Here is a 15,878-nt window from a genome sequence, read left to right as displayed (position 1 = left end):
TTTTTTTTTACCATCTGCTTTCTCTAAGTTTGGCTGGTGGTATGTCACGCCCACTTCTGGGTTAGGCCCCGCCCACTCCAAGTACAGATACTGATACAGATAATTTAGATGGCTGAACAGATACAGATACAGAGAGTGGTGTACTCGCTCATCCCTACTGAAAATGTGGCTTTTTATTTTTCCTTTATTTTTCGCTTATCACTCCAGCAACAGAAGGTACCAGAGGTTTGGAAAAAATCTATTATTGCTCCAATTGCTAAGTCTATAAACCCTACATAATTTAATGTCTTCAGGCCTGTTGCTTTAACATCTTTAGTTATGAAATGCTTTGAAAAGCTTGTCAGGCATGAGATTTTGAGACAGGTGGAGGTGTTTATTGAGCCATTGCAATTTCCATACAGACCACATTGAGGGGTTGAAGATGCTGTGGTCACTTTGTTAAATCTTCTGTATTGTCATCTGGATGATGCTAAAGCCCATGCTCGGCTCTTGTTTATCGATTGCTCTTCTGCTTTTAATACTATCCAGACACATCTTTTAGTTGATAAGCTTCTTAACCAGTTTAAACTTGATCCTAATCTTGTGGGTTGGATTTTAGACTTTCTAACTAACAGATCTCAGTGTGTTGGAGTTAACGGCTGTTTTTCCAATCAGCTGAACTCTTCTACTGGCTTTTCCCTCTTTTATATATCCTACATACTAATGACTGTCACAGCAAACAGGCTAATAGACATTTTATTAAATATGCTGATGATACAGTGTTTGTCAGTCTTCTTCATGGTGATGAGAATCAGCATGGGCCTGTTGTGGAAGATAAATGTTCTAAAAACTAAGGAAATGATAATTGACTTTCAGAAATCATTTGGGATTGTTCTTGATAATGTTTGTCTTTTGAGCCACATTTTGTTCCTACGGCAAAAAAGGTCCAAAAATAGCTGTATTTTTTGAGTAAACAGAGGTTTTTAATGTTTTATTTGAAATGATGACATTGTTTTACAAAACTTTTATTGAATCTGTTTTATTGTTTTGAATTATTGCATGGTATGGCAACCTGTCTCTGGTCAACAAAGCAAGGTTGGGTAATCAAGTAAGATCCAGCTTGTGGACTTGTATAACAAGCAGGTGCTGAGAAAGGCACATTCGATCATGTCATGTTCAGACCATCCACTTTTCTGCTGCTTCCCTCAGGTCGTCGGTATAAAATGCCTGCTGTGAAGACAAAGTGACAGAGTTTCCTTCATAGTCTCAACTATTGCTTTGCTCAGTAACTTCAAATTGTAAGTTTTTTTTGTAAATGCTACTGTTTAATGCACTTTGTGTTGTTTTGATATGTGAACATTGGGGACAATAAAATTACCATTACCAAGTTGTTTCATAGTCAATTTGAATTATGGGTACTTTTGTTACCATAGATCCCACATCCTTCCTATATAGCCCCTCTCTTTGGGTTTGCTCATATAGTAGCATTCCATCGGAATTGAGTTCTCTGTCCTTGTCCATGAATGTCTTGTTCCAGTAGCCCATTTCTCATCAGAATGTCCTGGTTCCACAACATCGGACACAGAACTTGTTAATCTGGGCGACATCCGAGCCGGCATGGCATAATTTTTATGTCTCTCATTAAATGCTCAGAGGGATTCAAACCCTAAACCCCCTGATCTCCCATACCAAAGTAGGGGTGACTTAACCGCTCTGCCAACTCCCAGCTAAATACGCACACACACACAGAGTCAGTCTGATGGTTGAAGGTCATACACACAGGTTACTCTTTCAACAATGTGGCCTGCCTACTCTGATGCTAGATTCAGTCTTAATTCAATAAAGTAAATCATGCAATTAGTATTTCATTTTAAGATGGTCCTTTTTGTAGAGTAGACTTCAGGCACATTTAGGCTGCCATCTCCTTTATATGGTATGCCTGAAATGCCATAACAGGACAAATAGATAAATAAATAAACAACAAAAAAGTAAAGTGCATGAAATTGGCATCAATATTTTCAATATTTCAATCAATCCAAATACACCCCTACTTCAAGTCAGATGAAATGTGGAAAGTTGAATATGAATACAATTGACATGAATACAACAAAAGCTGTTTTGAGACATTCTTAATTAAAGTCATTGAAGACTAACTTGGGTCCATGTAAAGGTACTTATGCTGCGTGTTCAAACACAAAACCTAATTCTGGTTTACGCATTGTATTTCAGGTATTTGTTCTTTTCATATGAATGCACTGAGAGAGACAAGTCCTGACAGTTGGGCCTTTAATAACACAATAACATTGCATGAGAAGTACACACACAAAGACTTTACTACTTACAGCCTCTGTAAGCCAGTGTAAATCTCCAAATTGACATCCCTCAAGTCCTGTAGACTAGTCCAGTTTTCGATGTGTCTGTTGAAAAAATCCAACAAAATACAGATTATTGCAACAAATCATCAATTTATCTGACACTCACAATCAGGATATTTTTTTTCTAAATGCTTTGTAATATGCTTTATGCTTTGTCGTAATTCGACAAATTTGTGTTTGTTGTTTTATTCTTTTTGTAATTTTGTTCGTACTTTTCTGTTTCTTTTTTTATTTTGAGGTTCCTTTTGTTCAAATTTAGTTTTGTTTCTCTGTGTCTCTGTGTGTCATTGGTCATTTCTGCCTCAGTGTTTCTTACCTTCAGTTAAGCATTATCACCGGTTTCTCATGTGTTCTTTAGTTTCATCTTTTAGTAATCATTCCTCCTGGTTGTGCTTATACTCTTGGTTTGCTCTCATCAGCCGATAACATTGTTACCAGGCAGGATTCTTGTGATTCCATTTGCTTGTTCCCTATATGCTCCATGTGGTTTTCAGTTTCCTTTTCTGTATTTACCTGCTGCTTCATAAGTTTTTTATTTTTGTCAATAATTTCCTTTATTTGTGCATTTAAACCCTTTGTCAGAGTCTGGTGATCCTGGTTGGGTTTTGGGTGCATTTCCTTCTATCTCCAGTAGATGGCACCAGCTCTACTGGAGATCCTGCTGGCAGGTGTTCCTCATCTACAATCAGCAAGGGAGGCTTATAAGGAGTGGGCAGCCAGCATGTCACCGTCAGAGTGTTAACTCGTACTGGTACGTTTGTTACCGCCCTGGCTCATGTTCTTGTTTCTGAACTTGTTAATATTCCCTTGCCTTGTTTCAGGATTATTTAAGCCATTGTTCTTTTACCTGGAGGAATCTTCAAGTGCTGACTGGTCTCTGGGATCTCCACGCTGCTTTCTTCCTGGATGGCCTCTTTTGACTGAACCCTGCTCACCCTCCCTACCACCAAGGACCCAACACAGGCTCTGCTCCTCTCCCTGGCGGTTCACTACCCACTCACCTTGACATTCCAGTTCCTGAGCTGCTGGTTCCTCATCACTACGAGCATTCTAATAAACATTAATTGCATTTTCACTCTGTCTCCTGAAGTGTGTTCTGCATGTGGGCCAAATCTCTGGCTAAGACCATGACACCCTTGAGTCTAATCTGGATCCCTGGGTCCTATATTACCACAAATCCTGACAGAATGATCAACTCAAAACAAAATCCAGCAGACTCCCAGCTCCTCTGCAATTTATAGGCAGCTGAGATTACATATAAAGAAATACTTTTAATTATTCCCTACCTCAGAGGCTCCTTTATTTCACTCTCCACAACAATGACCTACAATATCGGAGAACTGCTTGCATTATTTTTGAAGGTATCTTTTCTTCCCGAGCCAGACCTTGAAACATCCCTGACCTTTGCCAGGGTTTCCAATAGAAAAGAGGCTAAGCCTGGTGGTAGGAGGCCGTTCACCAGCCAATCACTGGCCGACCGTGATTTAGTAAAAAAAATGATTAAAGTTGACAAGAAAGTTGAAAATATGGCTATTTATTATGTGATATTGTAAGATATTTGTGCCTAATATTTACACAACTACAGTTTTACAAAAAGGCACTTTTGAAATACTTTTTTAAACAAAAATACAAATAAAATAAATACAAATTGTTTGCACCTAATTTAAGTCACATTTACATATAAATTAAATTAAGATAAATGAAAAAGTGCAAACAAGGCACCAACACGTCTCATGTCAAGGCCAATGAATAACAACATAATTTTGAAAAACAGAGAGATGCAAGCATGCAAAAATTGCAGAATTGGGACAGTACAAGTTACGGCATCGACTTGTGTCTCTGCATCGTAACTGTGACATCCAACAGGGCGGGCCGGTCGATGTTTTGGTATTTTAAGAAGGTGCCAGTACGATTTTAAAAGTACAGTTTAGGTATTTTAGCTTTCCAAAGTCATTGCAGGAGATATTTGGCTGTTCAGATGTGTTTTGTTCTGACTTGTTGAATACGGAGCAAAGTTTGATAGTATTCACACCTGTACAGCAGAGTGAAACAAGAACTATTTCAATACTTTACATTTGGAAGCTGCTTTTTTCATGACAGACTCAGCTTGCTCTGTCACCACTGCCATATTTCTGCTGTTTTATTCAAAACCTTTTCATTGTCAATAAGAATCATTTTTAAAAAATCAAAACGTAACATGCAGCAATGAATTGTGGGTGAATACTTTGCCGAAGTCCGCCTGGATGCGGGCTTAGCTGAAGGGCAGATATAGTACCCAAAGGGGGCGGGGCTAAAGAGCACTCCGGAGATTTGAGACACACTACGCACTCAAACCCTTCAGCATGAACGCGCATTTAAAGGACACGAGGGTGGAACGAGGGTGCAAGTGCAAATATTAGGACCGAGCCTATGGCTGCACCTATTCAGGAGGAAGAGCTGTTGTGTTTCTGGCTGTGATACAGAGAGGATGTTTAAACTTAAAGCATTCAGTTTGACTTTCATTGATTTATTTGCTTTAGTTGTGATTCACCCATCATAGGACTAATGTTTCTTCCCTCTGTGGTCTATAAACACTCCTTTTTATCGGCTGCATGTGAGGATTCCAGTTTTGGTTCTGGTTCGGGTTTTGGTTGTTTCCTTTTTGGTTTTTCATGCTGCGGTTTTGGCACACCTGTTTTAGATTTTTTTGGGCCGCTCACGCCTTTTTGGACTTGGTGTTCCATCACCCAGGGTTGGTGGACCTGTGCTGGGTGAGCTTCTGGGCGAGGCTCAGTGGGACGTGTACCGGTTGCGTTCCCGGCGCTGGGCCCCGTTCTTTCCGCCGTCCGGGTGGGCTAAGTCAGAAGAGTCTGCGGCTGAACCAGAAGTGCCCGCGGCTGAACCAGAAGTGCCTGCGGCTGAACCAGAAGTGCCCACGGCTGAACCAGAAGTGCCCGCGGCTGAACCAGAAGAGTTCGCGGCTGAACCAGAAGACTCCGCGGCTGAACCAGAAGTGCCCGCGGCTGAACCAGAGGAGTCCGCGGCTGAACCAGAAGAGTTCGCTGCTGAACCAGCCGAGTCCGCGGCTGAGCCAGAAGAGTCCGCGGCTGAGCCAGAAGAGTCCGCGGCTGAACCAGAAGAGTCCGCGGCTGAACCCGAAGAGTCCGCGGCTGAACCTGAAGTGTCCGCGGCCGAATCCAGCGTGTCTGCAGCAGAATCCAGCGTGTCAGCAGTCGTGTCCAGCGGGAGGGGAATTAAGTTTAGGGGGTCCGGTCGGCCTATCCGGGGCGTTCGTCGGTGGTCCAGTCGGCCTCTGGGCGGCGTTATCTGGGGCGTTCGTCGTGGCCCTGCCGGCCTCCGGGCGGCGTTATCCGGAACGTTCGTCGGTGGCCTGGCCAGCCTCTGAGCGGTGTCTTCCGACATCTTTTCCGGCGGCTCGGGCGGCCTCCGGTCAAAACCTTTTGGTTTTTTTGACGTGGGCGAGGTCGGCCCCTAAGCTCTGTCCAGGAGTTGCACCAGACGCACGGCTAGTTTAAGTGCGGTTTTTCTTTTTTCGCTTTGGCCCTCCGTCCATGTTTTGGGTCTGTACCCCCCACCACCCTCCCGTGTTTGGGTTTTTTTTTGGCCGTCTAGAAGCCGCCTTAGGGAGGGGGTACTGTGAGGATTCCGGTTTTGGTTCCGATTCGGGTTTTGGTTGTTTTCTTTTGGGTTTTTCATGCTTCGGTTTTGGCACACCTGTCTTTGATTTTCGTGATTATGTTTGTTTTGTATTTAAGGGCACTACTGTTTCAGTTTGTCGTCGGGTCCTCATCTTATCATGTGTCTATGTTTTTGGAGTCTACGTATTTTGCCAATTAAAGGGATTTTTACCTTACCTGCTGCTCTCTGGTCCTCATCTTCCCCTGGAACCGTGGCTTGTGACACTGCAGCAGTAATCTCCTTCCATGATGTGGTGTATTTACCCCCATGATTTACCTGAGTTGGTACAGCCTGGGTATTCTGAGACGTGCAAGTCCCCTCTCTGTAGTCACGACAAGTTAGCACAACAATAAAGAGATACGGAAAATAGTTCGGGCCTCCTCTGTTAATTAAGACATTACAACTGGCGACGAGGATACTTTTTGGAGGAGAGAAGGCGTCAAGTATCAGTACTAGTGAGTACAATGGCTCAGGTTGGCAAAATAGATGACTTCAGACCAGAGGTTGAGCCGTGGACAGCTTATATCGAGCGGCTAGAGCAGTACCTGGAAGCTAATGACATTGACGAAGAAAAGCATGTGGCGGTGTTGCTAAGTGTAATGGGTGCTAAAGCATACAGACTTTTACAAAACTTAGTACAGCCTGAAAAACCAAAAGACAAGACTTTTGGCGAGATTATGGACATTTTGAAAGAACACTATGAACCCAAGCCGTTATTAGTTGCTGAATGTTTCTATTTTAATAAAGGCAACCAAAAGACGAGTCAGACTGTCGCCCAGTATGTTGCAGAGATAAAACAACAAGCAGCTAACTGTGACTTTGGTGCGTCGCTGGATTCTGCACTGAGGGATCGATTTTGTAAGTGGAATAAAAAACGACCAGAGGAGGTTACTTTCGGAGGACCGGCTGACCTTCGCCAAAGCTTGTGAGATTGCTCTCAATATGGAGACTGCAGACAGAGACACTCGACAGCTGAGAGGCGCCGAAGGTGAATGGGCTAGTGAGGCAAACATTCACAAGGTGAGGCCAGTAAAAACAAATATGTGCTACAGATGCAAAGGAAAAAATCACAATGCAAATGAATGTCATTTCAAAAAGACTAAATGCCATAATTGTGGAAAGATTGGACACATTAGGAAAGCATGTTGGGCTAAAGTGCAAAAGAGTCATGAAAAGAGTGTGCCAAACAGGAGCAGCAGAGAGACAAAATATGTGACAGCTGAGGAAGACCCAGAAGAGGAGTTAGCCATTTTGACTGTTAGTGCTGAGGATGATGAACGATATAAAGCAACATTTGCAATAGACAATGTTGAGTTGGAAATTGACACGGGAGCAGCAAAATGTCATTTCACATCCTACATACTTGAAAAAGTTCTCACACCTGCCTTTGCAGCCAGCTAAAGTGAAGCTCAAAGTGTACAATGGAGGACGTATTTGTGTTTTGAGACAGCTTGTAGCAAAAGTGGTGCATGAAGACCAAGCTGTGGATTTGCCACTGTTGGTTGTTAGGGGACATGGTGCATCACTGTGTGGAAGGAACTGGTTGACAAAACTCCGGCTTAACTGGCAGCAGATTAAGTACGTGGGCTGTTGGATGCTTACAGTGATGTATTCAAGGAGGAGTTGGGCACATTGAAAGACATTAAAGCTACCATCGTGGTCAAACCTGAGATGCTGCCCAAATTTTGTAAACACCAACCTCTTCCATTCGCAATGAAGGAAAAGGTGGAAAGAGAACTTGAAAGACTGGAAAAGTGTAACATCATTACACCTGTGAGACACAGCAAGTGGGCAGCACGGATAGTGCCGGTGCTAAAGAGGGACACTTCTATTCGCTTATGTGGGGATTACAAAGTGTCAGTGAACCAAGCCCTTGAAGCAGATACGTACCCTCTACCATGTTTGGAGGAACTATTGGCAACACTCAAGGGGGGGAAAGTACTTCTCGAAGATAGATCTGGCAGCAGCCTATCAACAAGTACTGTTGAATGAGGATTCCAAGAAGTACACAACTATTAATACTCATAAATGACTGTTCGTTTACAACAGGCTCCCTTTTGGAATCAGCACAGCTCCATCGATTTTTCAGCGCATGATGGAAAACATAATGAAAGGGTTACCAGTGTTAGTCTACCTGGATGACTTGCTCATTACTGGACGCTCAAAAGCAGAACATCTGAGCAACCGGGAGAATGTCCTGCAACGCCTTCAAGAAAATGGCCTGTGAGTAAAACGTTCCAAGTGTGAGTTTAACAAGCCACAAATTGAATATCTGGGACACGTTCTGGATGAACATGGAGTCCACCACTCAGAAGAAAAGGTGAGGGCAATACAGGATGCTCCTCCCCCTGCTAATGTGAAAAAACTTCAAGCGTTCCTAGGACTTGTTAACTATTATGGGAGATTTGTGCCAATGCAAAGCATGGCCCTAGCACCACTTTACAAGTTACTGAAAGACAGTGTGACTTGGAGATGGACTGAAACAGAGCAGACAGCGTTTGATAGGTGCAACGGTCTGCTGACAAGTGATCGGGTCCTAGTGCACTATGACTCCAACCTGCCACTCACCTTAGCGTGTGATACTTCTGCATATGGCATCGGTGCAGTTATACAGCACACAATGCCTAACGGGGAGGAGTGATCAATAGCATACTCTTCCCGAACGCTGTCCCCAGTAGAAAAAAAGTACTGTCAAATAGAAAAAGAAGCTCTTGGACTGATTTATGGAGTAAAAAAGTTTCACCAGTACCTATGGGATAGGCATTTCACCTTAGCAACAGACCATCGCCCCCTGCCGACGCTCTTTGATGAGCACAAGAACCTACCTACCCTAGCTGCAGCATGCATTCAAAGATGGGCCATCATATTGTCAGCATATGATTACCACATTGTTTTCAAAAAATCAGTACAACACAGCAATGCAGATGGGCTCTCTCGCTGTCCTCTGCCAGAAACAAGCGACATGGGAACACCATTGAGTTCAGCAGCAGTACACTCACTACTAACTGAGCATTTGGAAGGAGCTCCACTAAATGCAACCCAGGTCGCTCGGACCACATGCACAGACATGGACTTGTTAAGGGTTTACCAGTACATCATGGAAGGCTGGCCTACTGTTACAGATGAGAGCTTAAAGGCTTATCGCAACAAGAGGAATGAGCTTTCAACGAAGATGGGTTGTGTTTTGTGGGGAACCAGAGTGATTATACCTTCAAAAATGAGAAAGGCTGTGTTAAACGAGATTCACTCTGGTCACCAAGGAATTGTAAAATCCAAGGCCTTAGCTCGCAAATATGTCTGGTGGCCAAACCTGGATCGTGACCTGGAACAGGTCTGTCAAACATGTGAAACATGTCAGTTGGAACAGAAGATGCCTCAGAATGTTCCACTGCACCCCTGGGAGTTCCCGGGTGAATTCTGGAAAAGACTGCATATCGACTTTGCTGGACCTTTCCCCGACAGCATGTTCATGACTGTGGTCGATTCATATTCAAAGTGGTTGGAGGTATTTCGTATGCCACACATCACATCACAAGTCACGGTGACAAGGCTGAAGAGACTGCTTGCTTCATATGGACTTCCTGAACAAATAGTCACAGACAATGCCACTATTTTCACTTCTGCAGAGTTCCAGACGTTTTTGACACAAAATGGCATTTTGCACACAACAAGTGCACCAGGACACCCTGCCACAAACAGTTTAGCTGAAAGATATGTGCAAACATTCAAAGTAGGCATGAAAAAGCTTGCAAACCGCTCATGCAGCATCGAGGACAAACTTTCATTGTTCTTGCTACAGTACCGTGTTACGCCGAACTGCACAACAGGTCAGTCTCCAGCAGAATTGTTCTTGCACAGACACATCCGTACCAGACTGGATTTCATCAAACCGAACACCAAGGAGGCTGTTCGCAAGAAGCAGTATCAGTAAAAAGACCAACATGATTTCACAGCTGTGGACCATTCTTTTTCTGTGGATGATGCTGTGTATCTTTACAATACAGGGGGAGGAGTTCACAAGTGGATACCTGGACAGGTTGTAAGACAAACTGGTCCAGTCTCGTATGAAGTAAAAGAGCGGGACTCAAACACTGTGCACAGACGACATGAGGATCAGCTTTGTACCCAAACTGTAGCTGAACCAGAGATTGTTGGCCCTGAAATACCAACACAAGAGGAAAATGATGTAAACACTACACCTGAACAAAGTGCTCCGGACTTTGGGGTGCAATCTCCCGTTTCCCCAGATCGGTCAGTGGTTGTGAGGCACTCCACACGACCACAGAAGACGCCAAAACAATATCTTGAATAGCCTTGTGGTTGTCTAGGTATGCAAGTTATGTATGTTATGTTATGTTATTATTCATGTTTCATTAAGGGTTACATCTGAGTTTTGATGCCGGGGTAAACAGAAAGAAAAAATGTCTTGATGATCAAGTAAATGCATGTTTAGGTTATTGTTTGGTTCAACATGAAAATGCACTTAAGCTGGAATAAGTGATTTTGGTTTGTTTTAGTTATGTAGATTAAAAGGTTATTTTCATCTAAAAAGGGGATGATGTGGTGTATTTACCCCCATTATTTACCTGAGTTGGTACAGTCCGGGTACTCTGAGACGTGCAAGCCCCCTCTCTGTAGTCACGACAAGTTAGCACAATAATAAAGAGATACGGAAAATAGTTCGGGCCTCCTCTGTTAATTAAGACATTACACATGAGTTTTGAACCGTTTGATTATCTTTGTGATCTTTTATAGAGGGAACATATGAATGCTGATACAGGTGAACCAGCTCCGTTAGAGCAGCAAAATTGTCCATTTTAAATGGAGCGCGGCGCGGTCCTCACCAAGTTACAAAAGGTGCACGGCGCGACACCGCGCGGGACCTTCACGCAGGGGCGGGGACAGCTCGATTGCGTCACTGTTGGCTCACGCACCCTCGCGCGGTGAGGTAGATAAAGGTAGCGGTTTTGGGGGTGCAGGTGGAATAAAACAACATGTATAAAAAATGACGTATTTATAATAAACAAGCGAAGCTTAGCCTGGCGGCAGGGTCACCAAAGCCTGGTGGACTGCTCTGCTACATTCTAGCTGGTCAATTTTACTGAGCCCAGGTATGCTCCAGAATCCTGCAATGCTCCTGAGTTCAGCCATTCTCCTATATCCAGCCACTCAAAGTCACATTGACATCACTACCATTGTCAAAAAAAGGACGACTCCTCCACTAAGCCTTCTCAACCAAAAAATTCTTCTGATGTACAAGTCATCTCCAGAACCCCACATAATATCTGCTCCCTAGCTGCACACCGTCTCTGTTCCAGAGTTCCATGCCACCACGATTTTGTTCTCAACAGGGAGGAGGTTCACCATCTTTTGGCTTTTAAAGACTATAGTCTTAAACTTTTGATCAGCTGAAAAACTCATGTTTGAGTGTAAATGCAGTTTGCAGAAAATTCCCTGCTCAAAAGTTCTTGTCTCTTGCACTGATTTTTTCCTTTAACATTGTGAAGCTCTACTTAGAACCTTCTTAAGATCCAATAGTGCAAAATGCAAATTTTTGACTGGTCTTAAGATTTTGATCAGGAGTGTACCTGTACGTATCTGAGATGACAATAAAGACTCTGACTCTCTCTGGTTTTTGTTGTTGTTTGTTTGTTTTTCATCTGTTTTTTTTATATATTTTATGATGATACATGGATGGGTGTCACCTCCCAGCAAGAAGGTTGCAGGATCGCTTTTTGGGCTGAAGCATTTCTGGGAGGAGTTTGCATGTTCTCCCTGTGCTCATGTAAGTTTACTCCGGATACTTCGGTTTCCTCCCAAAGACAAAAACATGCATTTCAGGTTAATTGGTAACTCTTGAAATTGCCCCTAGGTATGAGTGAGAGTGTGAATGGTTGTTTGTCTTGTTTGTCTATATGTGGCCCTGCGATGGACTTGTGACCTGTCTTGGGTGTCCCCCACCACTTGCACCGTGACTGCTGGAGAAAGGCACCAGCTCCCTGTGACCCGGAATGAAGAAGCAGGTAAAGAAAATGGATGGATGGATGATGATTATACATGTAGCTCTTCACAAGATTGTGGGCAGAAATCTTGCCTTGTGCCTTAGTGGCTATTACCGTGTTTTTCTAAATCAGTTTTGAATATTTGAAGAAAAATCCAAATATTACTGCAGAATTAAAATATTGTTACTTAAGAAGCCTATGTGGGGATTTGGGTTTTTGTGTTTTGTTTCATGGTTTTTGTTATTATCTTGTTTCTGTTTGAGTTATTGCTGTTTAGTTTTTCCTGTTCTTGTTTGCTGTCATCATTCACTCCTCCCCAATCACTCTTTTGCCTTCCTGCCACGCCCATCTACACCTGCCTCAAGTCTGGATAATTGCTTCACCTGTGCCCACTTTCCAATCACCTCCTGCTTAAAAACTTGGTCATCTCTTCCACATTCCACTGGATCATTACTCTTGGTTCCCTGTTGTTGTTGTTTCTAATCCATGCCTTGTTGTTCCATGTTAAAACTTAGTTCTTTCTTTTGATGCCACGTCAGCCTTTTTGTTTTTGTTTATTTTAGTTTAATAAATCAGTTGCTAAAGATGAGTCTGCATTCTGGGTTCACCTCCTTCTCCATGATCCCTGACAGCCCATGCCTATATGAAAAAATGCAAAGGAAAAAATACTATCAAAAATTAAGAATTTGCATTTCCTGCAAAAATGTAGTTTAAATATGTATGTGGTGATTTGTTTTTTCTATGGGTTTTGTTTATGTTTTATTTTTATTTGGTTTGGGTTTTTGTTTTGTTTCTATTCTGTTGTATTTGCTTTTTGTTTTGTCTCATGTTCATGTTTCATTTCACCCTTCCCCAGTCACTCACTTGCCTGTTAACCACGCCCATCTACACCTGTCCCGACTCTGTAATCACTCCACCTGTTCCCACTCACCTCGTTATCCTCAGTACTCAAATACCCGGTCATTTCTCCCACTAGTCGCTGGTTCATTGTCTGTGTTAGTCGTCTGTTGCTTGTCGTAGGTTCTTAGTTGTTTTTTTGCAGTCTTGTCCCGATTCTTTCGCTCCGTGTTCATGTTCTGTTTTTCCTTTCGTTTTTGCTGCCTCGTCAGCTTTTTGTTTCCGTTTGGGTTCTTAGTTTAATAAATTAATTAATAAATTATTCCTGAACCATCATCACTCCAGCATCCTGAAGACAATCCAACCCATACACCATAAATACTTATTGCTAAATGCTGTGTGAATGCTTACTGCTAAATAGTTTTGCAGAAAGCTGCCCAAGAAACTGAAGCTTACTTAAAATAATAACTAAAACTTAGTAGGAAGAAGCTGAAAGGAACAGAAAAACCTCACATTAGCAGAAAGTGGCTGAGAAGAGCACAAAAAATTAAATATATACTGTATATATCAAAAAGTAACTGAAAAGAGCCTTTAGCCTCATTAACAGGCCATCTTAATTTTTTTTGCATTCGGTATGTGTTGGGAATTGCTCTCAGCTACTACCATACCATTTCTTTTTCTTTTTTTTTGCATACAGCAGTTTTATATTATCTCTTATACATATAAATAAGCATTACAAGACAATGGGGTTTCAGTGACTTGCCCAAGGACTGAGGGTGTAACAGCACACCAAAGTCACAATTCAGTACGTACCTCAGTATGAAAATTCAGTTTGATACAGCCGGAAACAGAAATAAATGAAGACTGCTAATAAATCTCCCAAAACAAAAAAACAAAGCACCTTTGATAGTTGGGACGGTTTACAGAGACAGATTATGTAAAGCAAGGTAGGATTTGACACCTGGTAATTTTACTATACATCAGTAATGTTACATTGTTCTGGTCTTTCATCCAGTCTGAGGTGTAAACGGTGTTTATGTGTTAAACAGAATATTCAATAAACTCCAATAAGGCATCTCTCTTGGATTTAAAAAAAGATACTGCGAAAATACCCAAATAGAATACAACAGAAACTAAGGAGCATCAGTTATTTTAACCTCGATGTGATGCAAAATAATACAACACAGAACTGAATAACACATATCTAATGTAAAAATACAAAATAAATTGTAAAACATTCACCAGGCTTCTCGGCAGACTGAGTACTAGTATGAGAAAATTAATTTTCCGCTGATTATTTGAAGTCAACAGGTGTGGATGGTGAGGCAGGTTGACAGAACTACTGAGGGAGAGTGAGTGATAGCACAAGGAACACAGGAAGCAGAACAACTAAACACTGGAGAAATAAACATAAAAACAATAAACCCAATACAAAAATGTGGGAATGTGTAATGGTGAAAACCAATTCTTCCCAGATCATTGTCATGACATCGGTACACAACACTGCAAATCAACATAAAGACGGCAGGAGAGAGCTAACATTGTGAACTTGAAGCTATCTTGATGCTAACTTGTAAACAATGTGAGCATGCTAGAGAGAAGCATATATGAACTCTCACACCAGAGTAAACCAATCAATAGCAGTTTCAGACTATGACATTTGTTCATTTACACATGGATTATTGATACTTTTTCATCAATATCAAACTGCTCTGAATCCCAAACTGATCTCAGGCTGTCAGCCTGTAAGTTAATGTCAGCATGTGTTCACGTCACATTTAAAGTAAAGTTTCTCGTCTCTTTTTCTTTGGCGATGTCCTCCTCTCCATTTGACTTTCTTTTAAAATTGAAAATAATTAGGATTACTCCTGGCAAAAGGTCCTGTTTTCTTGGCATGAAGCCAGCCCACAACAGTAATGAAGGTCGGCGGTGCTTTTGATAGTAATTCCCACATCTGAGAAACTTTAGTGGTATTTTCTGGCTGGTTCGAACAATTAATTCTGACTAACTGAACTATATGGTACCAGTATTCATCCACTCACTGATGAATGACTAAACCTCAGTGGACGTCAGACCTCCGGGTTGGTCACAGAAAAAGCTGAAAACCCCTGTGTGGCTTCTTCAATATTCAGAATTACAAAAAATAAAAATTGTACAAAAACAGAAGCAGCGGCGTAAGAAAATGTATACAAAGTTAAAATACAAAAGGAGGCAAATACTCCATAAACAAGGTTAAGAATAGTAATGATAGTAATAGTATATAGTATAGTTATATAAGGATTTAGTATATTATAGTAATAAATAATACTATTACTGTCACCACCATTACTAATAATGCAAAAATTATAAACAGCAGTAGCAATAATATTGATATCAAAAAGTTATGTTTTCTTAAAGATGAAAATGACCTTTTTCATGAAATATGTTTATACATGGTAAATGATAATAATAGTAGTTGTGCAAATTAATGCTGTGCATAATATTTTCAAGAATGTGCAAATGTCTACATGATATAGTCTTATCAAATATATACACACACACACACACACGAGGTCTAGGAGGGAAGTGGAAACTTGATGCTATTGCAAAGACAACTGCTTCAAATAAAACTATAGCATGCCTAAATATTTTGGCTAGTCAAAATAACATCAATTAACACCTGGATTTTATAGAAAAACATTTCCAACAATGTATCGAAATTCATCAGAGTGGACAAATATTCTATAAGTTGCTTTAGTATGCTTCTTTTGGTTGTCAGTCATGACTGTTGGGAACAGTAAACTAAAGGTGGGTTAACCAGTAGCTGCTGGTAACTTGAGTAAAAGATGACTGATGCAGTTTAATGTTACTTAAAAATGAGTGTGGAATTAGACAAAACCAAGCTTTCACTTAAACAGCATTTAATCATAAGAAGAGCAACAGTTCTGCATATAATCTAAATGTTGTGGAATATAAGGCCTTGTATTTATTCTCCCAGGCTTTATTTAACATTTGATTATTATATCTT

The 15,878-nt window shown here is 41.5% G+C and overlaps 1 protein-coding gene across 3 annotated transcripts in view; it reads right to left on the bottom strand.

Moving 5' to 3' along the window:
- The window catches only part of LOC108249944 (NT-3 growth factor receptor-like), a 143,595-nt gene that overhangs the window by 123,707 nt on the left and 4,010 nt on the right, over positions 1–15,878 (bottom strand). For all 3 annotated transcript variants that reach the window (XM_037980845.1, XM_017439615.3, XM_017439616.3), the window contains exon 2: positions 2,322–2,396. In XM_037980845.1, the coding sequence (XP_037836773.1) occupies positions 2,322–2,396 (75 nt within the window). The remainder of the gene's footprint in view (positions 1–2,321; positions 2,397–15,878) is intronic.

Source organism: Kryptolebias marmoratus, linkage group LG17 (assembly GCF_001649575.2).
Source record: "Kryptolebias marmoratus isolate JLee-2015 linkage group LG17, ASM164957v2, whole genome shotgun sequence".
NCBI classification, from domain to species: domain Eukaryota; kingdom Metazoa; phylum Chordata; class Actinopteri; order Cyprinodontiformes; family Rivulidae; genus Kryptolebias; species Kryptolebias marmoratus.
The sequence above is the reverse complement of the archived record's forward strand: the minus strand, read 5'-3'. Positions and strand labels throughout refer to the sequence as shown.